The 25,896-nt window shown below is 46.0% G+C and overlaps 1 protein-coding gene and 1 long non-coding RNA gene across 7 annotated transcripts in view; one reads left to right on the forward strand and one right to left on the reverse strand.

The window, feature by feature from the left end:
- COL5A3 (collagen type V alpha 3 chain) overlaps nucleotides 1-25,896 on the reverse strand; it is a 121,912-nt gene that overhangs the window by 82,533 nt on the left and 13,483 nt on the right. For 2 of the 5 annotated variants that reach the window (XM_080989583.1, XM_080989587.1), the window contains exons 2-6: nucleotides 11,725-11,892; nucleotides 11,239-11,452; nucleotides 9,534-9,696; nucleotides 4,780-4,902; nucleotides 2,547-2,678 (exon numbers count right to left, since the gene is read on the reverse strand). In XM_080989583.1, the coding sequence (XP_080845709.1) occupies nucleotides 2,547-2,678; nucleotides 4,780-4,902; nucleotides 9,534-9,696; nucleotides 11,239-11,452; nucleotides 11,725-11,892 (800 nt within the window). Of the gene's footprint in view, nucleotides 1-2,204; nucleotides 2,521-2,546; nucleotides 2,679-4,555; nucleotides 4,585-4,779; nucleotides 4,903-8,640; nucleotides 8,783-9,533; nucleotides 9,697-11,238; nucleotides 11,453-11,724; nucleotides 11,893-25,896 lie in introns of those variants that run through there. The other 3 variants (XM_080989584.1, XM_080989586.1, XM_080989585.1) reach the window with 3 other exon arrangements.
- LOC308472452 lies at nucleotides 15,788-25,092 on the forward strand. Of its 2 annotated transcripts, none has more exons than XR_013983524.1 (4): nucleotides 15,788-15,802; nucleotides 16,884-16,918; nucleotides 23,171-23,268; nucleotides 24,827-25,092. It is a non-coding gene; the product is annotated as an uncharacterized lncRNA (long non-coding RNA). The 2 variants fall into 2 exon arrangements; XR_013983525.1 differs by having other exon boundaries at nucleotides 23,171-23,253.

Genomic DNA, 25,896 nt, shown 5'->3' on the forward strand with positions numbered 1-25,896 from the left:
GAGAATTCTGGTCCAAATTTGCTTTCCTCGCTGTTTCCTCCCCATCCTTTTGTGTTGCACCTTTCAGGTTGTAAGTCTGCAAGCAGAGATTGTCTTGTTCACTACTGATTATATGTAAGCTGCTCTAGGAATCTTTTCAGCTGGGGAACTGGATAAAAATGGTTTAATTAATTTATTCACCCAGTGTTTGACCTGAGAAAGCAGGAGGAAAAGAAAGGAAACAGGCCCCAAGAGCACTACTTACAAAGTGCACGCAGTCGCGTATTTCATCTCCCATGTATTTATTCCCTGGGAGTGTTTAAACTTTGGGTCATTATGAGGCATAAGTAAATAATCACAACAAATTATTTTAAAATGCACTGCTGTTACGCAATTTAATCTCAGACAGGTCCCAAAATTGGCCGGGGGGCGGGGGGGAGGAGAGTTGAATTTTCCCTTCCAGCATCCTACATGCATTAGCTCCCCCCCACAACACCTGATATTCAGACCTCCAAAACAGTACTGCCACCTCTCCAACTCCAAGTCACAGTATGTCTTTATAGGTTTACACGAGCAGTTTTTAATTTGAATTAGTTGATTCTGGAATGACAAACAAGATTTGCAAGCCCTCTGGCAGGCTCAATGAGCTTTGCCAAGATGTCTCAAGATGAAGCAGGGTGTGATCTCTACATATGTGCCACAGCCTTTGTAAGACTAGGTGACCTTGCCAAAATCCAAATGATCCATTTTTGTTGACCATGCTAAATGGTGGTGGTGGGGATTGTGTAAAAGTATCCAATGCCTATTTGTGATCAACTGCCTGGCAGTCCTGAACTTTGCTCATAGACAAGCGTTTGGGGAATGGTGAAAGGGAGGGATAAGCCCACGTCAAAGCGAAAAGCAAGGGCAGGTGGGTGGCAGCTCTTTCCTGGGAAGAAGTTGGGAAAGGGAAGAGAGGGAAAGATGCTTTTTCTCTGCCAGTACTGAGCAGTCCAGCAGCTGGAGTTCTGATCCCAGAGGGAGGAACTCCTCCAACTGCTCCATTTGGCAGGAAAATGGTTCTCCCTGGCCAAACCAACAGTGACTCACTGGCAGGATGAGCTCAGCAGCCCCCTGACCCATATTTCACAAGTTTCTGGATACTGCCCTGACATAAAAGGGCCAGTAATGGAAGGAAGGAAGGAGGGCAGCAAAATGCAGGAAAAGAATACAATGGGCACAGGAAGACATACCTATGTCATAAGGATTGGATAGAGGGGAGGCATGATGCTCATTTCTCTCCCCTAAGCATGGTAGGGAGGAATCAAAGCTTTGGGGTTCTAACCGACCTGAAACACTTCTGTAGGCTGTTTCACACATGACAGAGTTGCAAACTCAGGTTTTCCACTCAGGAAGGAAACTGGAACTGCAGTGAATTCCACGAGGAGTGTCCTTGTTGTTGTACTCCAAAACTCCCATCAGCCCCAGCCAGCATGACCAATGACTAAGGCTGGTGGGAGTTACATCTGCAACAACATCTGCAGGGCCACAGGCTCCCCACCCCTAATATAGCAAATGAAAAGCTGGTCTAAGTTCAAGGGCAGACCAATAATTGATGATGTATCTCTTTTGACATTGTCATATTACATAGCCTTGATTTCTGAACATTTTTATTTTTGCAGCCAAGTACAAGGGATATGGGGGAAGCACTATAAAGAAAGGGACACAAAGAATATCAACACCATGTTCTGAATTAATCTGATATTCTTTATGTCTCTTTCCTTACTGCACTTTTTTCTATACTGTGTTGTATAAGTAAAACCTTTAGGAAATATACCTTTAAAAAATCCAGGCTGCCTAACAGGACAGTGTCTTAAGAGATACTGATTACTAATTCAAAATATCAAGGTCCAAAGCAATCCATTTTCTTGAGCCTACATTTCTTTATTTACATTTCAACATGCCTGCCTTGTTAAAGGCCAGTATCATCACACCATGATGAAACCAGCCATAAATCTATGTGAACACTCTCTGTGATCTACCAAGAGGCTACTGTAGCTTCCCATCCATGCAAACGCCCTGCGTTACTCCAGTTTCCTGGGGAAATTTGGCTGATCAAGCTCATCGACTCACGGGCTCATCTCGACTTTGAAAATGACTGATGGTTGAACATCAGGAGAAGACCCATAGGAGACATGACCTGGCACACAGGTGAGGAGAATGTGTTCTCAGGCATGTAAACTCACCTGCGCATCTGAAGAAAAAGCTTTGTGGCCAACTGGCACCAGTGGAATCAGAAGCATGGAGGTGAGCCCAGAACTCCCGGCTCTCCTAGAGTTCATGACCCCCGAGGCCAGCGGCTGCTGAACATGGTTTTCATGGTTGCCCCTGAGGGGCAGCAACATGTGGACAGAGGAGGCAAGCACTGAGCAGGCAGTTCTGCCTGAAGAACTGCTTGGAACAAAGCAGGAGAAAAGCTGCGAGTTAAGCAGGTTAGGCAGGACAGCTCAGTTAGGCGGGCAGAGGGTTAGGCCAGGAGAGGCTGTGTGTTATTAGGCCAGCAGAGGGCAGTTAGTTGCACTCTCTACCTGGCCGGGGGCCGGAGTGAGCGAGGACGTCTCCGGCGACTCCTTGTTCCTCTTCTTCTTGCCTCTCCCTTTCCTCTTGCCCTTGCCCTTTCTCTTGCCCTTGCCCTTCTTGCCCTTCCTGCGGGGAATGTTCTGCACAGGATTGGGGGGAGGGAGAAGACAGAAGAAGGGGAGGAAACAATGAAGGATGGGGGGAGGGAAAGAGAGAGAAAGCAGACACTTGAGAAAGAAGAGAGGCACTCCACTATTCCCATGGAACACCAAGAGATGCCACCCCCACCCCCAGCCACCAGGAGCCCATTCCCAAGAGACAGGTAGGCAGAGGGGAACACGGCACACAGAAGAGAGACCCTTCACCCAATAGTCTAGCCCATGCTTGCTTTGGGGCCAAGATGGCTCGATCCAGTAACAGTTTATACCTGTCCCTTCTGCCCACATACTCACGTTCTGCCTCCATTCCATCATGCCCAGGGCTCTGCTGGATGCCTTTGGGGTCAACCCCATTTTGCCCACTACATCCCACAGGCTGCAGAAGCAATCTCCATCAACCCTGAAGTGGACAATCCAGGCTCATGGCTGGCCCTATTAGCTGTGGGCTTACCAAATGGAACTAAAAGCAGTTCCTGCAAGAGGGGTTTCCACACAGAGTTCTGTTCCAGCATAGGATCCAGGCAGAGCAGGGCACTGAGACCTTTCAGTAATTCCACAGGCAGCTGCAGAGTGATGGATGCCATTCTGATCATGATGGGAAGGGTGTAGCCTGGTTCTGGAGATCCACTTTCCCCAGACGACAGATTAATAACTCAGAATAGTTCAGCTGGTCAAGCATGAGACTCTTAATCTCAGGGTTGTGGGTTTGGGCCTCATTTTGGACAAATCATTCATGCATTGCAGGGGGTTGGACTAGATGACCCTCAGGGTGTCCCTTCCAACTCTACAGGTCTATGATTCTATTATCTCTCCCACATCCCTGAAGTTAGCAGGCTCTGCTCCGTGTTTTGACTGACATTTCAAAGCATGCTGCCATAACTCCCTCCAGTCAATTCCCCTGCCCTGCCCCCATGAGCCCCCTTAAAAGGCCAGACTGCATGAATCCTTCCCTCCATTTAGTGATGCTTATATATGCTCATGCTTTGAAGCTGAGAGCCTGGGGATTTCCATAGTTGATAACACAAAAATATGTGGCTCTATATTTCCTGACCATGACCCCATCCCATACTGCTTCCGGCCCCACAACCCTTGTCAGTGTGTAATAAATGCAGAAGACAAGCAATATCTGGGGAATACATCAGAGGCCCCCACATTAAGCAGGTCCAGGTTTCAGCAAGGCATGATGATGTACAAAAAAAAAGAAAAAAGGCCAGTCTCCACATCTCTACCACAGGCTGAATATGCCTTTGCTGTAGCATTCCCAAGTCCTGGCATGGGCTTCTCCTAGCAGGACTCACTGGATGAATCCAGCTCTGTATGTGTATGAAGGCTTTCTGAATCAGCCTAGCATCTCTGGAATTCTGCCACCTCAAGTACCAATATTGTCCCTATGGAACCAGCAGTGCTGGCCCTACCATTCACCAGAGTGGGGCAACTGCCTCAGAAAGCAGGTGCTGATGATGGAGGGGAGTCAGTTAGACTTAAAGTGGGAGCAAATCTTGACTTTTAAGAATGGGGGAGGGAAGCATCCATGGTACTGAGCAAGCCTAATACGTCACATAAGTCACATTCCATGGTCAGGAAAGGTCTTCTTCACTGACTAGGCCAGGGAGCATCGGCGAATGGGTGAATCTGCTGATTCAAATTTCTCCTTGTTTCTTGCTTTTCAGATCTTAAGTTCAGTTCTCCACATTTCCATATCAGTTTGAGAATTATTCTCAAAAAAGGTTCATGAAAATTTAGCAGCATTTTAAGTGCAGATTTTTCCTACTACACACGCTTTTGGATACAATTTCCCCTAACATAAAGCATTTTGTATGTTACATTCATCAATATAGACGTCTATATGCACACTTTACCTTAGTATATGCATTTCTGTACATTGCAGAATTCAGAAGAGGGTGGAGTTCACAGAATGGCTGTTCTACTATTCCAGAAAGTGTGAATTAAGTAGGCTTGCCTTTAAATGCTGACTTAATCAAACACCTCCCCCAGCCCTAGCTCCTATATAGGCCTCCAAATTTGGCTCAGCTCTGGGGTAATAGTCACGAATACAGGGAACCCCTGTACTTTGCTCTCCTACCTCTTCGGGATCTTGGGTGTGCAACACGTAGGTGAGCTGTCTGTCGCAATCAGGCATGTAATGCTGACAATAGTGGGCTGCAGCTGCTGGATCCGGCACAATCAGCAGCTGCTGGAGATCACCCTGAAAGGAAGACAGGAGTGGGGGAGTGAACACAGCATGTCAGAATCTTGTTGCAAACATGTGCCCATGTGTACAAACACACACACACACACACACACACACACACTGAAAGAACAGGCAGTCTTTGTCAGGGTGTATATGTTTGCATGTACCATCTGCCACATGTCTGTGTGTACGTTTCTACTGCAGTGAGAAGAGAGTGTGGTAAGACTGTGGAGACAATTAAATGAGACAAATGTGTATATTTTCTTGGACTGTCTCCTCCTACAACAACTAGTAACTGTGTTATATAACTTGCCCTAAATGCTCAAAGCACTCCATGGGCATTCACTCAGTAATCTTTACAACATCCTTCAAGATCAGAATAGCTACCCCTCCGTTACAAAATTGGGAGAGGGGAGCCTGAAGTCTTACTAGTTACAAAAGGTTACCCTGTGAGTTGGAACTTGGTGAGGTGGGAGAACCATTCCTGCTCTTAACCACAATACCACATCGTCTCTTAGGAGGAGGTTGCTCTCTCTCTGCCATGCAAGGATAAGAACTCATAACTTTTCTCCCCAGAACTATGCTGTTTTTAGGTACCACACCTCACAGAACTCTAACCCAGATCCTCCCATTCCAGAGTCCACAGCTTCAGTCACTTAGCCAGCCCAAAGGATTGGCGAACGCTGATCTTCTCTATTGTTTGCTGCCCATGCAGGCACTCCCAGGCCTTGTCTGGTCCTCAGCCCAACCTTCAAATTGGCTAGAAGCCCTGTGTCCATCTGTCCAGATCAATTCAACCTTGGTCTTGGATATTTTCTTAGCAGGCCTCCTTGCCAGTGTTCATACAGAATTGGCTTCATGAATATCAGACTCTTCTTCCATTTGCCTGACTGCTGATCTCATCCTTTCCTAAATGGCACAACAGCACAACAATCCAACTAATCTCCTGTCCACTCTTCGATTCACTATCTCTGGACCATGCTCCAGACAGCAAACATTTAGGCAACACAGAACTTAGCACCCAGCCAATGATGGAGCCTGGCAAAGAGCTCTGTATAGTCTGAAAGTCTGCATACTCATATGCCAATGGAACTTAGAGTGCACTAAAAGAAGTCAATCGTCCCTTTTTCCCTTCTTTCTTTTCGTCTCTCTTGCCTGGGACCACAATGCCAACAGCACAGTATGCCAAATTGTTATGACTGTGCATGTACACAAACATGCTTTGAGTTGCAGCTGGACATGCCCCCCTCTCCCTCCACTGGGCCTGTGCGATCCCAGCCAGCCCTGGTGCACAAGCAACATATGCTCCCAATAAATCATCTCATAAAGTATGTCCATTGGGCCTGTTTCCAGCACAGCCCCCGGAACCGCCTGCTCCCACCTGCTCAGCTGGGACCCACAATTACTGTGCTCCCAACATTCATTTGGAGATGGAAAGGAAAAGAAATCGAGCAGCAAGATGAAGAGCACAGGGGAAGGGAGTGAATCATGGCCCAAGGGTCAGGCAGGGACAGAGAGGGCTGGATCAAGCAAAGGAAGCCCCTTGGTCAAAAAGGAAGTCACAGGGAGGGAGGAGCCACCAGGACTGGGAGAGTGTCCAGATTCCCAGACACATAAACAAATAGAATCGCATATGCACACATACAGAGAGAGAGAACATCTGCATACCCAGCTTTGTAAAAATATACACTGAAGACCCTGTGAGTGCATATTTACTAAGGCACACTTCTAAAACACCTCCTAGCATTCTGTTCCCATTCACTGATGTCACAGCTCATTCAATCTACTTCCAGCCAAATTGCAGAGTATCACATTTTCATATACTACTGTCTAGCAAAAAGCATGCTGTGAACCCTCTGTGCATAACCCCCTCCCAGATTTATTCTGTGGGGAGAATAGCCAGTTAGGGTGGGCTTGGGGTTAGGGAGGGTTACAGGGATATCCAAGAATTTTAATCACCAAAATTGCATCACCAAAAGTCGAACAAGGAGACCCTACTCTCTCACACATTCAGGCCAGCTGCTTGCAGAAAGGTGGTTAATATTGCAAATGGGTCATTCAGATATTACAAGCAGGTCTTTAGCAACAGAGGCTTTTAAAAAACCATTTTTTCCTTAGAAAGTATAAATTCTGACTAAGCATCCCGAAACAGGCAGCGAACACATGCTGAGGAGCCTCGATTGGCCAAGGATCTCTGGCCTTCATCCACCACACATCCAGGGATGTGTACCTGCCCTTCATACTTTCTGTTTACTATGGAAAATGCCAGTGTTGCAGCCATGAGCATGATTGCTGTGCGGAGTGGTTTTAACTGAAGGGCTGGAGCAAGGAATGAGAGTCCCAGAGTCCCCCTTCACCTAGCTAGAATGGAATTTGACAGAAGGCAGAATAGTGACAGCTCGTGACAGTATAGTTCCTGCACTTCTTGCCCTGTTGTTCCTCTCAAGCCCAACCCTCACTGCAGGCTCCCTGGTGCCTTTGCCTGTTCTGCTTCAGGAGGATTAGCTGCATTCCTTGCTGGAGGTAGGAGAGAGGATTAGAGAAGTGTGACAGAACAGGCATACAATGTAGCTTTGGAGCATTCCTCCTGGTTCCTTACACACACACACACACACACACACACACACACACACACACACAGTTTCAGTGAGCCCTCCCACCACATTGCTACCCAGCAGACAGCTGCCCCACAGTCCAAAATGGCCACATCCAAACCTTCCAGGCACTCTGTCGCTGCCGCCCAACTCCCCAGAGGCTAATGGCTCTAGGCCAAGGTTTCCTGAGAGCCACTACAAGAAGTGCTTGTTCTTGGCCACCCCCAGGACCCGGCCTAGATGCCTTCAAAGACCTTCTGCCCTCTGACATTTTGTGCTTGGGGGAAGAATGTAGGAGGCGGCTGGGGTTTTCCTCTGCTTCTGGAGACCACTGGAAAAGGGCCAGCGTTGTCCCTCCCAGATTTGGGAATCCCTGGGGTGAGGTCGGGGATTTTCTCTTCTGATGAAAAACATCTGTAGCACTTGAAATATTATTATTATTATTATTATTATTATTATTATTATTATTATTATTCCCCACCCATCTGACTGGGTTTCCCCAATCAGTCTGGGCGGCTTACAGCATATCTAAAAGCATAATAAAAAAAAATCAAACATTAAAAATTTCCCAATACCAGGCTGCCTTCACATGTCTTCTAAAAGTTGTGTAATTCTTTAACTCCTTGACATCTGACAGGAGGGCGTTCCACAGGGAGGACGTCACTAACAAGAAGGCCCTCTGCCTTCTTGGTTTTCCTTTTAAAACTTTATTTCCACTTCTGTTTGGAAAAGGTAAAATATATGGGCACTCATTCCACAAAAGTGCAGAATCTCCTCACTGCAGACAGATACGGCTTCCTCTTCTCTGCCTTCTCCTCATTCCTTCTTCCCCTACCCCTTTTAGGTTCCTGTTTCTGCCTATCCACAGTGACTCACTTCGTGGGAAGGAGGCACCTTAATGGCCTCCCAGCAGAAGTGTTGCTGCCATTTACTGGGAGGAGGACGGGTGAAGCAACAGCCAGATTGGGAATATGCAGTCACATCACTAGAGTCAACCCAGTGCTCCCACCTGTTTGCCCACACAGCCCTGATCTTGTTGCTGCCTTACTCCTCCTCCTCGTAAGCAGCCATGACACTACTGCCCGGAGGCTTTTGCTGCAGCTCTGCCCTACCAGACAAGCCATTTTTGCTGCCTATTGTGCACCCTTCCATCACTTACATTATCTCTGGGCTCCCTCTCCTTTAGCTTCACTACCTCTTGGGACCTCTTTCCAGTCATAAGGCCTATGTGAGGTTTTAATCCCAGCCAAACTGACAACTGTCCCCTTTCTTCATTTGATCCTGACAGCAAACATTCCTGAGTAGCTGAAATGTTTGCAGACAATATTCTGTGTCATCTCATGAGCTCAGGCAACCCATACCAGAAGTTTCACTGTCACAGTCACAATAGGACCATGGCATGATGATCTAACTTTCTCATTGTGACTCCAAGGCCATAAAAGGACAGCCCACTCAGTTCTGTGTCTGCAGTCCCTGCCTGAAATTAAGTGAAGCTCCATAAGAAAGATCCTAACATAAATCCGGCAGCCAGTACAGGCATACAAAGGCAGGCTCTGCTGAACTCCCTCAACCATACAGGCAGCAAGCTTCAGAGAGTGAAGGGTGGAAATGGGAGGCGGGGGGACCTGTGCACGAGTCATTGGTTTTCCATGCTCCAACATCAATTTACATTTCAGAGGGTGCCAAGGTGGCTGTTAGGGCAGAAAAGGGCATCTGGATTCTATAAGATTTGTGGCACTATAAAATATCTGGCCCTGTGAGCCCAAAGTCCACGCAGCCTCCCAGATTCCTGCCACACCCACGGAAGAAGGTGGCATGACTGGAATTGGGTACACAGAGTTCTGGATTCAGTAACTCCCATAAGAAACAAAGTTGGCACATTGGTAAGGCCAGATGTTTGGTGGGTCATGCATCCCAACTAGAGTTTTGTTTGTGAAGACATCTGTAGGCAAATATAGACTATCTAACTGACTGGTACACTCTTTGGCGGCAGTTAGAGGTGCATGAAATGATCAAAGAAACCATTTGAGACTTCTGAACAATATTTCCTACCTCAAAAACATCTTCATCCGGCCGGCGAGCTGCAAGCAAGGTGGCACCATCAACACTGACAATTGGCTGCATGCCTCGCTTTAGGGGAAGTATTGCAGGGTCTTCACAGTCAATACTCAAAGATACATTCCCACCTTCCACACTCAGAGCAATGCGATGCCACCTGCCAAGGGATGGTACAGGTCAGAAAGGTGGGTATTAAGTGGGATAAATAAGGTGCCTGGAAACAGGGCACTGGGGACCTAGATCATACTCTCATCTGACAGTGGAGTGGACTGACTTTCACCATGTATAGTGAAACAGGAGGTGTGAAACAGACCCAGAGAGGCCAAGAGAATGAGACTGGAAACAGTGCTATTTGCTGTTGGCATAAAAGAAGCTGTGGTAACATGATCCAGGAGGAGAAAAGAGGCAACACTGAATTTTCACATTAATAATGATTGTTTCCCACATCTTAAAATTCACTTTATTTGTATCCCACCCTGTTCCCAAGGAACTCAGGAAAGCACATGTGCGGTTATCTGTTTTATCCTATAAGGCAGACTAGGGTGAGAGAGAGTGACTGGCCCAAGACCACCCAGCGAGTTTTTTGAATATGTACAACTGGGGATTTGAACCCAGCTCTTCACGGTCCAAAATCTACCCACTGCACCAACCCTTTGATGTCTGGATTTGAACTACTCAGCTAAATCTTGGACTGAAGATCTCCACTGATAATCGCTTCCATATCATTTAAAAGTTCACATCTCATTTATTCTCACAACATCCCCAAGAGGTAGGCTGGGTTGACAGAGTATGTGATAAGGAACTCGCTAAGACCATCCAGTAAAATGAATGGCCCTGGAATAATGTGAACAAATGTCTGGCATCATCAAACCCAATACTTTATTCACTACTTCACACATACCAAAAGGAATGGTGTAATTGGAGAAGACCACAGGAACAGATATGGGATACGAGAATCATGGGATGGAGATGAGCAGAAATGTCTCACCACAATTCAATGGCATTTAATAAGGAATTATCAAAGCAAAGAGTTAAAGCAGACATGGGGAGCATTTGACCCTCCATGACAACTCTCATCAGCCGTGACCATCAACCATACTGACTCTAGCTGATGGAAGCTGAAGACCAGCAACAGCTAGAGGACCACAGGTTCCCCATCTTTAGAAAGTGGAATATTAGGGCTGGGGTACCACCTTAGGAAAAATCTGTGTATGTGTGTGCCTGGGGTGTGTCCACAGGGGTAGGGAGTGTCCACTCATTCTTCTTATCTCTGTTCAAGGATTTTAAAAAGGTTTGGATTATTGGCAAAATCTATTTGACCGGAGAGGCCGATGGGAATGTGTGCACAAGGGAATATGATAGAAGCATACAGAAGCTGTCTTTACTGAGTCAGACCACTGGTCCATCTAGCTCAGTACTGTCTGCACGGACTGGCAGTGGCTCTCCATGTTTCAAACAGGGGACACTCTTCACCCTGGGGATGCTGGGGGTTGAACCAAGAGCTTTCTCTGTGCAAGGCAGATGCTCTACCCACTGAGCTGTGGCCCTTCCCCATGAGACTTTCATTGTACAACCATCAGCTCTTTGAAAATATATAAGACACTGTAGACCTAAACTGGTCTTTCAGTTGTGTGCATGTGTGCCCAAATCAGATAACAACTTTCAGTGGCTTCTTCCCACCCCACCGATCCCAACTCACTTGCCATCAGCCAAGTTGACTCGGCGAAAGTGAGGATAGTCCTCAGGCACTGGGTGGCCAAGCTGGTCTTCATAGAGGAAGACCGGAGACCGTCCGATCTCTACACCAAGTTGCTGTACTCCCCGCTCATCATATACAGAGAGCAAGAATGACTGGCTTCCTTTGACAGCTCGCAGAGTAGCCAGTATTGAGAAGTCCACTGGGAAGGAGCCATCTGCAAGGGAGGAAGGCAATGCATCATGACAGTGAGAACTGGGAAGGAATTAGAGAAAACATTACTGAAATGATGGTATAAGAAATAGAAAGTATTGTGCAGCAGATGGGGAGAAAATGGGATGGGAAGTTGGAAAAATACAAATTCATGTACTGAAATATATGTTAAACTTTTGAAAATGTAAACAAAAAATATTACAAAAAAGGCTCAGAGTCTGCCCATCAGCTTTGATGCAATACACAATCCAACGACTTTTCATGCTCCACCCTTACCAGGAAAGAGCTGCTTGGTTGGGGCGCTGAAATATGTCTGGTTCTCTAGGCGGAAGGCAAGATCACTTTCATCAGAGCCATTTCTCTGGGTGCAGATACCAGCAGCGATAGAGACCCCATTTTTGCCCTCTCGTACACCAAACGCCTGGAGCACATCCACAAGGCCATCTGGAAGGGAAGAACAGGACACAGTTACCTCTTGCCCACAATATAAAGTCATACCTGGGGGGGGGGGGAGTAAGGGCAGTCCTCACTTCTGTGCCCAGACAGGTCACTTTTCTTCTATGAGACGAGAAAGCCTTGCCACACACCATAAAGATGATGTGTTTGTTGAAAACAATAGCACCTGCTTAGCTAGAGGTAGATGTGGGATCAAAAAGGAAGTGTTTGGACACCATGGGAACTGAAACCCTTTCCATGCCTCTCTTACATTTCATACTTCTCCCATCATCCTTGACCACTGGCCATGCTGTCTTGAGCTAAAGGGAGCTAAACTCCAAAAACCTCTGGGTGCACCTGAAACATTTTGGGCTTTTGATTTGGTGATGGAAAAACAGAAGATTCCTCCCCTCCACCTTAAGAGTCCTTAAGCACCCATACTAACTTTATAAAAACACATATTGTCTTCCTAATAATTTGCATTTATTTACACATAGGCATTTAGAGATACAGAAGCAAACACACAGGCAAACAGTATTTGTCCCAAAGCAGCACCAGCATCTTTGGTATCTCTTGAATTTCCATCCAAAGTCATGATGGCCACCAAGGTGAATGGCTTTAAAAAAGGATAAGACAAAATCATGGAAGATCAGTGGCAGGAGAGGATCTTCTCAATTTTGTAACTTCGCTACTAGAGAAGTTACGCTGGTTCCCTCTTGGCTGTCCTTCCGCCAACGGGTAAAGACCTTTCTATGCCAACAGGCCTTTGGGAACTGACTATTTTTGAGGAAAGAGCTGGTGCTGTGATGTGTGTTTTTTATTATTGTTATTGTCTGTGATTTTAATGGCTCTTTTATAGTATTTTAATTCTATTAGTGTTTAATTACATTTTTATAATGGTCTTTTCTGTCTTTTTAGCTTGTTTTATTTTATCTGTGTAAGCTTCCTTAAGTTTCAGACTGGGGAAGAGGCGGGATATAAATTACACCACCACCTACCTCCACTGTCAAAGGCAGCATGCCTCTGAAGACACTGGGAATCATGGACAAGGAGAGTGCTGTTGCACAGAGGTCCTGCATCTCAGCTTCGCATAAACATCTGGTGGGTCATTGAGAAGAAATGAATGGTGAACTAGATTGGCCTTTGGCCTGATCCAGGAGGGCTCTTCTTAGGTTCTTAAGATGGCCTTATTCAATAACGGCCATATTGCACATTAGAGACCATCATTCCCCAACAACAACAAAGCCATGCCAAGTCTAGCAGAACGGCATGGCTCAGAGCACCATCACATTGCCATGCCAGCTCTTCCATCATCTCCGTCTGCTGTGCAGATGGGCTGATGGCTTGCATGCACTCAGCTCATGGCACATGTGACTTGCGGGGGCTGGATGAATGGGGGGAAATGCATCTTATTCCTAAAATATGCCATGTGGCAACATGCCTTCAAATTCCAATAAACTGAGGAGTCTAAACAGAATGTCATACTTTTAATATGGATAACTTAATCTGGAACAATCATTACCACTTCTGTTCTATGCTCACCATCAATAATCATGATAGAAACCTCACGGTGCACGTTAATACACACTGAATGGGAAGGGAAGGGAAGTGGGGGGAATTCTGCACCTTTTTGTCATTCTGCATCTACAAAATGAAAAAGGCAAGGAAACTGAGAATGGATTCCATAGTGAGGCTGGAAGATGTTTGAAAATCCAGAAAGAAAACAGGACTGGCCTAGGCTGAAACTTAAGCAGCACATTTACATTTATTCCTGTGCCTTCTGCTTCATCACAAACTAGAAGAAGTTGGAATTCATCAGTCAAACAGACCATATAACTTTTCCCCTGGAGCTTTCCAGATGAGTGACAGCATATGGATGACTCATGGCAGCCTGGGCTCTGGCCTGATCCAGCGACTGCCTGTGGAAGCCAATCTCACCATAGCCTTAGGATACAGGTTCTGTCGAGCCATTCTTGCCATCACTGGCTACCTTCCCAACATGTAGGCATCCTCAGCATTGGCAGCGGTTAAAGGGATAACACAACATCCTGTAGACCAGAGTGCCCTCCTGGCCAATAAAAACCAGCCTGATCCATAGGCTTGCCCCACTGTGGGTGTGGGATGAAAGGAAACTAAGAAATGTAGACCCAAGCCTTAGAAAATTTGTATATGGCAGACCATGTCAGCCCAGCAACGTAGTGTTGGTGGCCTATTAGCTGGCACATTTAAGACTTGCATGTCCATTATCTGTTATACTCAACAGCAGCGGCAGTAGCAGAGCTTCTGCAAATGGCAACATCGACTGTGTGGGCAGCATTTTGCATTCACCACAATGTCCCAGACCTAGTATCACTCTGGGGCATTGCTTGGAGGCTGGCAGCCAGTATATTTTTCCGTGTTGAAGACACCCCCATGTATAAGATGACCCCTATTTTTTGAGCCCAAAATTAAGACATAAATATTTTAAACACCAAACAGAACAACTTTGATATTTTATTAAATATTCAAAACACCGGTATATTTAGTACAGTATATTTAAACATCAAACAGTGAGGCAAGCTGTGTAATGGCGGCCAGTGGCGTAGCGTGGGTTGTCAGCACCCGGGGCAAGGCAAGTAATTTGCACCCCTTAACCCGTGGATTTGCGCCCCCTAACCCGTGGATTTGCGCCCCCTAACCCTAACCCCCAGATGTTGCGCCCAGTGCGGCCGGCCCCCCCTGCACCCCCCATGCTACGCCACTGATGGCGGCTGCTCCTGTCAGCTCAGTGTAACTCCACTGTAGCTGCAGCTCTAGCTCTCCCACCTGTGTGTTGCACTTTTGACTCAGTATTTACGGTATGTACCATATTTACTCCATGAGCGCCGGCAGATGCAAACGCTGATCGAGGAGCTGCGACTGCCAGAGCTGCCTGAGTGAGTGTGCTTGGGGAATGGGGGGTCTGGGTAGACAGGGGGCGGCTGAGGGAACCAGGTGGATGGGACAATGTCCGGAGTGGGGGCTACAGGGTTTGTCATGAGGCCAATAGTGAGGGAAGGCTGGGGGGAAAGAATATGGATGGTGGCATGTATTTATTTATATATTTAATTGCAACATTCTGTGTATAAGACAACCCCCAATTTAAAACTTAAAACAATTTGGGGGAATGATTGTCTTATACATGGAAAAATACAGTATTTGGATAAAATTCTACAAAGTGGTCCTCTTTTTCCAGGGACGGGATGGGCCTAAGAAAAGAAAGATCTCACAAAAGTTCTCAGAAACTTGCCTTCTTAGAAATTTTGGCTCACTTCCAGATATAACCCACCGGAACTGGCAAACCACTGACTGTGACAGACATCTTCTGGAATGCAAGAGACATTCTGCATCTTTCCTAAACTGGAAGAATCCCAGAAACCCAGTTTTCATTATTATTAAAAGTGTATCAGTTGCAGGCATTTTAAACCAATAAAGGCTTGCTGAAGACCAAGATCTCTAGATGCTCAGAGAGAGAGAGAGAGAGAGAGAGAGAGAGATGGTGCATCCAGACCTTTGATGGTTTTGGCTGGGATTCAGTTGCATACTGGCAAATTTAGATTGTACAATTCAAGTTGATACTGAGCTCTTGCTCAACAAATCCATTTCCTGAAAAGATGGGACTTCTGTGATGAGGAAAGCGATGGGAAATTGCATTGGAAAGCATGGCATAATGCTTGTTTTGATGTAACGTCACCTAGCCTCCCTGCAAACAAAGAAGGATGAATGCTCTATAGATAAGTCATCTGGAAGCACCCAAAGGCATTAATGGAATCCCCTTGTCACTTCCAACTAACCTGTGTTCCAACTAACCTTTTATCCTGTGTTAGGCGACCTCTTCCTTGGTGTTCTCTGGTTCCTATAGCAACCAGAGCCACTATTTGGATGGCTTCTCTTCCAACAGGTGGGCATGCTTCCTGCCTTTCAACCTTTGTATATATTTTTTCAATGTACTGAGAAGCAAAAAAAAATATGGCAGTTTCTTCCACACAAAGGGGTTCCAGCAAACTCCCGTTTGAGTCAACCTCCCTCATTCTGACAAAGTTATTCATAAGGTTATTTCCTCAGTTATTAGTGGGCTGCTCATACAAGGTTTTTATTTTATTTTAAGTTTTTTAGCTTTTAAAAAGAAGCCTACCTGTGGTTTATGCAAAGAGTTAAGGAACTAACAAATCATGTACCAAGAAGTATGCTAAGTTAATTAAGGCACCAGCTTTAACATCAACCCCACCAAGTTATTGCCACAGTATTTAATCTTTTGACCTGTGTTAGATTAAAGGCAGACCCTCCAAGCGTCCCTATTTCCCTATTTCTCCTGATTTAGAGAAGCCGTCCCAGTTTCTGATTTGATCCCAGAATGTCCTGCTTTTCTTTAGGATGTCCCTATTTTCCTTGGAGAAATGTTGGAGGGTATGGAGTTACCCAACCCCCGAGCCATCTGAAGGCAATCCTGTATAGGGAACTTTTTAAATGCTTAATGATTTATTGTATTTTTATATATGTTGGAAGCTGCCCAGAGCAGCTGGGGCAACCCAGTAAGATGTGTGGGGTATAAATAGTAAAATTATAATCATGGGATGTGACGTCCCTATTTTCATCAGAGAAAAGTTGGAGCATATGTAAAGGGAAATAACAGAAATATCTAGAAAAGTAACTTTCAGTTTATTTATTTTTCATTTGAATCAAAAGATTATACTTAAACACACACATATATTTAAAGGACTAAAGCAATGTCCAGAATGCCTGTGTGTGTGTTTCTATGGCTTCCCTTGGCCTGGATACTTTATACTAAAGGAGGCACAATTCAAAGTAATGTGTTGGGTGCCATGGATCATTTGTGGGGCCTATCTTTTTCTTGCGTTAGAATTCCATCCCTCAGAGCTGTGTCCATATTTGACTTTATATATTTCAACATCCCAGTAAGGCAGGCTAGTGTTGCAATTATGTTGTTGTTGTTATTTACACACTGCCTTTTTCCCTGACAGGACCTCACGGCGTCTTACAGATAAAATGAGAACAGGTAAAAACATAGAGAAGGAAGTCATTCAAATACAATGTCAGGGAGAGGGAGAGGTGAATGTCCAGCCACCGCCGGTCCATGTAGACAGTACAGAGCTAGACAGATAAACCTGGCATGGCATGAAGCAGCTTCTAAGGCCACACCGTGAATATAGTGGATATGAATTGGAAGTGCCGACCCTCCAAGTGTCCTTATTTTCCAGGGACATCCCTGATTTAGAGAAGCCATCACAGCTTCTGATTTGATCCTGGAATGTCCCACTTTTCCTTAGGATGTTCCTATTTTCCTTGGAGAAATGTTGGAGGGTATGGAGTTATCTGACCCCCGAGCCGTCTGAAAGCAGCCCTGTATAGGGAAGGTTTTTAATGTTTGATGTTTTAGTATGTTTTTATATGTGTTGACAGCCGCCCAGAGCAGCTGGGGCAACCCAGTAAGATGTGTGGGGTATAAATAGTAAAATTATAATCATGGAATGGGACGTCCCTATTTTCATCAGAGAAATGTTGGAGGGTATGGAAGTGAAGGATTTGAGAGCTCATAGTTCATGCTCTTAACCACTACCCTCCTTCCTCTGGGGGCCTGTATAGAGAAGGATGAGTGTTAAATTGCCCACATAACCAAAGGAAAGCAGAGCACAAGTGCATGAGGTCGGTCTAAGTCTGTGAAAACAGGAAGGTGCCCCGTGAGGAGCCCTGAGCATTTATTACAGAAGCAAATTCTGCCTGTGTTTCACACATGCATACTCCTAGGCTAGCCTATGTGTGTTCAGGGGCGAGAGAGAGCAAGGCTCTCTACCAGGGTTACAGAGCCATTTTTAAAAGACTAAGGGGGGGGGGCAAAGGAGGAGTCGTGTCCATTCTCTTCCCCTCCTATGGAAGGAAGCCAGGGCTCAGCCAGGAAAAAGCCAAGCTACATTAAAGGAAGGAATGCATTTGCGCATATGCGGAGTGCACTGACAATCTATGCACAGCCTCCATCCATCAGGAAAGGGCACAAGGGCTGGTCTGGCAGAGAACCATATCCTAGCTGGCAGACTTGAGTTTGGGCACCTCCCGTGGCTCTGGAACTGAACACCACAAAGAGCCTTGTGGCTCCTTAAAAGCTAATAAATTGGTTATGGAAATTAAACACCTCCCCTCAATCGCTCACTGTGGTTGTAAAAAGCTGTCTGTGGCAGTTTCTCCAGGAGGGAAGGTCCTACCATTTCTCCCCCTCCCTTTAGAATTTAGTCTGGGGCTATTGTGTGCTTCGCATACTGACAAGAAGGTCTGTTTCACTTGATTTAAGCATTTTTAATGTTTGTCTTTTTTAAGGGTCCTTGTAGCAAGAGAACTGGAGGTTTCGCATGCACCACCCCCAGTTCTGAGAATACCTTCCACAATGGTTGGGATGGCTGTGGAGGCTGCAGAAAGATTTCCTTGGAGGTTAAAAAATGGTTTCTCTCCCTCTCTCCCTGAACAAATTTTCTAACCTTTGCTGGGAATTGTGTGGGGAGTTCTAGTACACCATAGTCTGTCCATTCCGTCCTTTTCCACCAAATTCTTTTTGCCTCCTGCAGTGGGATGGGAACATGGAACCTTTGACCCTAGAGAAGCCACAACTCTGTCCCATCTCCCATGCTCCTTTGACCTAGTTCTAAGATCCTGCTTCCAGCTGACAATGCTCCCAATGGACTTACTGTCTCCGCTCTGCTGCTCTCTGCCCACCCCCGTCACCATTCCCTGTCCAAGCAAAGCATTCAGTAGGATTTCCACGTTACCTTCCCACATTAGCAGCCACATGCTGGGATGGCAACTGGGCATGATGGGGACGTGCGGGGGAGGCTTGTTTTCCTGCCATCCCATTTGCACACAGAAATTCAGTGGTGGAAAATGTGACCTTGGGAGCTGAGCATCTGCAAACAATCTCTTGTCCCTCTCTAAATGTCACCAGCAACCCACTGCCAACAAAGGCTGGTTTCAGGGAGCCCGAAGACAGGAGAATGTAGGAGTTTGGGAATCACACAGCATGCCTACGTTGCAGTTAGATGTGCAAAATCAAAATAGAATCCCACCTATAGAGTGAAATTCTATAAAACAAACTGACACATGCAAAAGAATGTGGACTGGATGTATAGTTCTGCTTTATATGAAACAAATTTCACATGAGTTAGAATTGTAGAGTTGGAAGGGACCCAAGGGTCATCTACTATTTCAGTGCCCTTCCCTGTTTCTTTTTAAACTCCTTACACAGAGAAAGGTAGCCTAGACTGCTGCTCAGCAAATTTTCTACTTGCAGGGATGTTCTTTTTTTAAAGCCACACAAAACAACATAGGAAACATTCAAAAATGTGATTTCCTCACCACCAGTCTTAAGTTGTACAACTGAGCCCATTACACAACACAGGCTACTGCCTGTTTTGAATGCAGGCTTAGCCTGAGCCCAGTGGGAACTGATTGGCCAGAGTGGAACTAAGACCACATCCAGCCAGCACAAGTACTTCAACAGCAGCTTAATGCATCTGTGGTTCTGTAGTTATGCTGGGAGGAGGACACGGGGGAAACTGGGGGAAGATGAAGACCTTTCCCTGCTCCTGCAAACACACTCCTTTCCTAGGGATCTGCTGTCTACAATAGAAGGAACAGCTTCACAGCTAGCCTGCAGAACAAGAAAGAACTCTGCAGTGCCCTCCCACAGTCTCCTTTGAGGTGGAAAAAAGTAGGGAATGGATTTCTGCACAAAACCAATAACTTTGTACAGGCATCTACTCCAGAATAATTGATTTGCTGCTCTTCTCCTCCATCCTTTAACAACCACCATGCATTAACCAGCAGCTGCAGCTGTTACATCTCCTGACTCCTTCCATGAATGAAGCTCATTCTTTCCCCCATCTCTTGTGACCAGCAGGACTTTTAAGTTTGTCCCACAGTCGGCAGTGGGCGAAGGTAAGCCAGCAGAGGAACAGGGGCAAAACAGGGATGGAATTCGAGGGAGGCCCAGCCTACCTGGTTATTTTAAAGAGGGGGTACAGCCTACCTAGCAATTTTTATTTGGGGGTCTCAGAGAGGAATTCATCACGCTAAACCTATTGCTCCATTAGTGCAAGAATTTCTGCTTGCCTGATGGAACAATCTGCCCTGTTCTCCCATGTGTGCTATTCCAGGGGTTACCCTGAACCTCTGCAGAGCCAATTTGGGAGGGTGCAGGGCAAGGAAAGGAAGAAGTCTTGGTGCACTAACAGACATCTTTGCATAGGCTTCTGCTGGCAGAGCTCGTGAGTTGAATCCCACCCATATTTTCCACTCCTGAAGCAGAAAGTGTTCTGGCTGCAGCCTCATCACATACAGTGGCAGGTATAGGAACTGCCCATTAATGAGAGGCTGCCCCACCCCAGCCGTGAGACTACAAAACCCATGATTCAGTGCAACTCTGTGTGATGCACACGTGCACAAAAACAATGAGGGTGGTTCAACAGAAACAAGCAATTGACATTATTGAAAGAATGACAGTGTGCTTACACGGCTAACTAAAATTTGAACAGGCAGATAGATTTCCCACGGAAATCCGTTTCTTAGAGCCAGCAAAGGGGGATTGAAAATGGAATTCTGCCCATAAAGTTTCACACATGCCTTCTGAATTAATCCCTAATACGGTTTGCCTTTGTTCATGTTAAAGTAAGCTGAGATGGATACATTCTGTGTGCCAGTGTTCCAAACACAAAGAGATGTGAACAAGATTTTTTGTTTCCATCTAATAAACAAGAGTTGTACAAAATCTCACATCAGAAGCCAAAGGGGAGAAAAAACTGAGGGCTAGTTCAGCAGCTCAGGAGTGCGTGCTCATGTGAGCAAGCATGCAATATAAGCCAAGAGTTCATGGATCTTGGCTGCAAGAACATCTGCAATCTGGAAAGCACATTTTCCAAAGTTCTCAGATTGAAGAAGTTGCCATGGTTAAGATCTATGAGCTCCTGACTCACATGACACAGTTTCTCATGCAAGTACACACCCAGAGACGGTGAGAAGGGCTCACACAAGCATGCGAGACAAATATCACCCAACCCGACTATGTGTCTGAGGCCACAAGAGAAATGAGATTGTGGTTCAGAGCAACCTGCCATTTAGATCAGGAATATTCTAGGATGATTGGTGGGAAATCAAAACCACAGATACCAGCCAGGCTCCATTCTGAGTTGGCTGCAAATGTCATTGACTGTCTCTGCTGAGAGCATCTGAAATATTGAACTAAAAAAGGCTCCAATTTTTAAATAAACAATATTTTTAAAATCTGAAATAAGTTCAATAAAACATTTTGTTGCAGATCTCACTGCTATAGCCCAAATAAATAGGCCAAACCTGAGCCTCCATGTCTGTGCTACTCTTCTGACTACCAGATGCTGAGTTTCATGCTATTAGCTTCTTAGCTAACAGATGTCGCCGTTGCTTACGGGTAGCATAACTTTGAATGGCATCTGCACTTTCCAAATGGAGTTCCAGCAAACACAGGTGCCCCAGGGAAGCTTATTAGGGTCCCATGGCAAGATGATCTTTAAAAGAGGTCCAACCTTCTCCTGAAATTCAGTCACAGGGAAGCACAGAGTATGCCTGCATGGAGCCACTAGCCACTTAGTCTTCAGCTGCCTCCAACCAAATCTCCTGCAATGACATGTGCAAAAAGTCCTTGGCTGGCAAATCGAGGCAACGTTTCCTAGTGGGTAGGGAGTTTGAAAACCATAGGGCTAAGTGGACCCAGCACCACTTATTCTATGTCTTTATCATTCCCCCACAATGTTTTTGGATAACATCAGGCAGCAAAAAGCTCTGAATTGGATTTGAATGCAAAAGTACATGTGACATGGGAGGTCCATGACTGAATCTCCAGACATCTTTTTAAGCTGAAAAGAAGGCATAGGATAATGCAAAAACCGGATCTGGGCCATCACACTGAGGAAAGGTGGCTTAACCCTTCTTCCAGTGCCATTTCCCTGATCAAAATTGTCCCCCAGCTCGCTTCTAGGCCCAGCAGGAACACAAGTACCTATACTGTGCCCATTGCCTTCCCCTCCTGGGGCTAACAGCAGTTCAGGAAAATGGCAAGGGGGGCAGGATTAAATTCCCTCTCCTCATGGCTGTGTTTTTACCTTTTAAAAAAGATGTTGGAAGGCTAAATAAGGGATCTCCCTCTTCATCTGCAATTTGCTCTGGTGTGCTTCAAAAATGTGGAGAAGGGACAGGGCTAGGGTCAGGATGGAATGAAGGATACTAGGAAAGCTTGGGTGGGAAGGAGGAGGAGGTTTATTCACAAAGCTGCAGCCTGGGAGCTGAGGAGGAAACGATGAACCGCAAGTGGCTTGGAAAAAATGCACTGTGGGTGGTCTCTGGCTTCTTGTAGGCTCCAGCCCTGACCTGCTCTGCCCCAAACTGAGATGATCCCAGGCCCCGCCTCATGTAGTCAGGATCTGATCCCAAGGAACATAATGTGCTGGTACCAAAGAGAGGAATGCAGGCAGAAAACCCCACCAGGCTTCAAGTCTGAGGCCTAGCTGTCAGGGAAATAATAAACCTGTGTCATCTAGGCTGGGCTGCTTCACAGTGAAGATACGGGAGGAGACATATATTTCTCCTCCGTACAGAAGCAGGGAACAAGGGAGAGGAAAGTTATTGCTTACTCTTATCACCAATGGTTTGGGGTTCTTGCTGTTCTGCAAGGAATTTTTGCTAGTATGGAAGGCCAGATAATCAATAAGATTCCTCCCTCACCTGCAGGTTGAAGTGGCTCAGCACAAACTAGGCTTGAATGGAAGTGACGGGTGATAAATTTAGATTCCCAGTAGACTAACTGTGAAGAAGGGGTGTGTGCTAAGCATGCACATAAGTCAGTACTGACCACAGGAGAAAGTACCATCACTATGCTGAAGAAAGATCAGTTTTAGGTGGGGAAAAGCCACCCCGCCCCACAACTCTGCCTGAACAAGATAGCTATAACACCTTGTTTGTCTCTTAGGTCGGCTCTTTGAACAACCATCACACTTCATTTATTCATTAACTCCTATCCCCTTTTTCCAACAGAAGATCTTAAGGTGGCTAATAAAATAAATATGCATGCAATACAATAGGCCAAGCAGGCCAGTGGAGCAGCATCTTCTAAACTTTCTCCCATTCAGAGTAGCTGGCTTCTGCATGGACAATACAAAATGGCTGGCTGACCAGTGGAAATGGGTTTTCCTCTGCTAAGCTGCATGTAGCCCTAACTCTCTTCTCCTCATTATCCTAGGAATTTCAGCACCACTATTTCCACCCCCATCACCTCTTGTACCCAAGATCCAATTGAAGCTACAGAGTGGAGTATACAGAGACGTGAGTCCAATTCAGGTATCACTAGTAGTTAGGGTGGCGCTGTGGGTTAAACCACAGAGCCTAGGACTTGCCGATCAGAAGGTCGGTGGTTCAAATCCCTGCGACGGGGTGAGCTCCCATTGCTTGGTCTCTGCTCCTGCCAACCTAGCAGTTCAAAAGCACGTCAAAGTGCAAGTAGATAAATAGGTACCACTCCGGCGGGAAGGTAAACGGTGTTTCCGTGCGCTGCTGTGGTTCGCCAGAAGCAGCTTCATCATGCTGGCCACATGACCCGGAAGCTGTATGCCGGCTCCCTTGGCCAATAAGGTGAGATGAGCGCCGCAACCCCAGAGTCAGTCATGACTGGACCTAATGGTCAGGGGTCCCTTTACCTTTATAGCTAGATCCTATAATGTGCTGATGATAGAATCACTTGGGATATAGGTGTAAAGAATAGGAGGAGGAAGCTGATAGATCAGCTGTTTGCTCACAAGAAAGCTGTTCAGCCAGGTAAGGAAGGGCAGGGCTGGAGAGATGCTACAAGGTTCCAGACCCTCCTGGTGGCTTATAAGCCTCAGAGGGAGCCACAGGAAAGGAGAGAGGGGAAAGCTCCCCTTGTGTCTGGCTACTTCCATTACTTAGCAAAGTAGCAGGATTGCCTGGTGATGGTCCCTGTAGAAGTCAGGAGCTATAGATTCCTGGCACCACAGAAATTGTGCTACTGCAGACCCCTCGGGTAGAGGAGTGCCAATGAGGATGATTCCGTTATCCAAGCATTCCGAGTGTGATGAAGGATCCAGCAACAGGAAAGGAGCAAATACATAAACATCGGGGGGGGGGGGCATGCAACAGACATAAAATGGTGCTAATTTTCAGCACACAGAAGCTTTTCAGCACTGATTAAATGAAAGAGGCCTAGGGACCATCCCTGCCCCCAGGTAATGAGTGTCCCTGGCTCAGCTTCAGGGGCTGCTAGATACACTGACAAGTTACCAGCTCAGGCAGCAACAGCTCCACTGAAGGAAAAAATATGGAAAAGGAAACAGGCCAGCCAAGTCTTCCTCTACCGGATACATGGGCCATGGAGCTCCAGCCAGAGCCCTTGCCTGCCAGATGTTCACAGCTGGGTGTATGTCCCCATTGGCTCATCTACACGACCTGCCAAAATCTGGATTTTCCATTCCCAGCAGTAAAAGAAGATAAATTCCAGGGCAACCCCCGAGCCAATGATGTCAAACCTGTAAGCACCACCTACTGCTGCTGCATGTTATTAAATCTCCTTCCCTGAGCACAGGTGACCTCCCTGGTGACCTGTCCATGGTGCTGAACAATAAGTGGTGCAGCCCATGGGAACCATCCTAATATTAGAAGCAGGTGGAAAGCTGACTCAAAACCAGCAAGAAGCCAATTTGTCTGCAGTGGCTGCCTGGAACAACTGCACAAACAGGCACCCCAATGCAGAGAGATGTGCAAAACACAACACAGAATCTCACCAAACACAGAATCATGCACCTCATTCCAGAGCTAGAAAATATTCCAGTTTCCTCAGAAGCCAAATATAAAAAACATTAACTTATCCTTACTGTCTAACCAGATAAAACCCTCCGGTATAAAGCAATGATAACAAACTGTTCTGGGAGAATATGAAGGGGAAAGCTGGTGACATTTAGATTAGAGAATCAACCACCACTGCAGAGAAAATGAACGTTGTCCTGGTGACTACAAATGTATGAGTGGAAAGTCAAGGTCCAAGTCAGCAGTAGGAGGTCCATCTTGTCATCTGTTCTAAGCAGCAGCAAGTCCCATTATCAGGAACCTGAACAGGTATTTTCCCACCATGTTATTATTAATAATAAAAATGGAATGAATGGGCAGGAAGCCATGTGTAAGGACTTCTGCTTATGCAAAGGGGCTTTCCCCACTCTCCTTCCCCCATGAGCCCCAATGCCCCATGAAATTGGCTCAGTGGGGCACAGAAGAACCCCCAGAGCGGGGGGGGGGTGTCATTTTATCTGACAAGCAGAAATGCTTGCACTAACAGAATGTTTGATATACCACAACACTGAACATTTCCCAGAATCACATGCATTTCAGCAAGTAGTATAAGCTAGTCTTGGTTATGATTTTGTCCATTCTGCTAAATTTTATTTTGTTTCTCTTGCTGCTTCTGCTATTTCATTTCTGTTATGCTCTGTATTTCTACTGGTTTTCATTATATGTTGCCCTGAGGGTTTTTACTGAAGGGCAGCACAGACATTTTCAAAATAAAGAAACTGCATGGTGGTGATAATCGTTAACAGCAGCAGCAGCAGCAAATTATATCCATCATATGAACTTCCAATATACATGACAACTGAGGGTTTCAGAAGCTAAAACAGATAGGCCCCCATCCCCAAGGAGCTTACAATCTACATTTCAATAGTGAAGAAGCATCAGTAGGGGAGAAGAAGAGACAAAAGCCACAAGGAAGCACATAAGACACCTCTTGATACTTTACAGCTTGCCTTTTGAAACATGCCTTTTCAGTCATGGCACTGCAGTGGAAAGCTATAGGCACTCACAAGCTATAGGCACACTTCATCCCAGCCACATGAGCATATTGATGCACTGAGTTACACTTAGAAAAGGCAAATGAAGCAGTGAAGTTTTTGTTTGGAAGCCTCT

Source organism: Podarcis pityusensis, assembly GCF_964106645.2.
Source record: "Podarcis pityusensis genome assembly, chromosome: 2".
NCBI lineage: Eukaryota > Metazoa > Chordata > Lepidosauria > Squamata > Lacertidae > Podarcis > Podarcis pityusensis.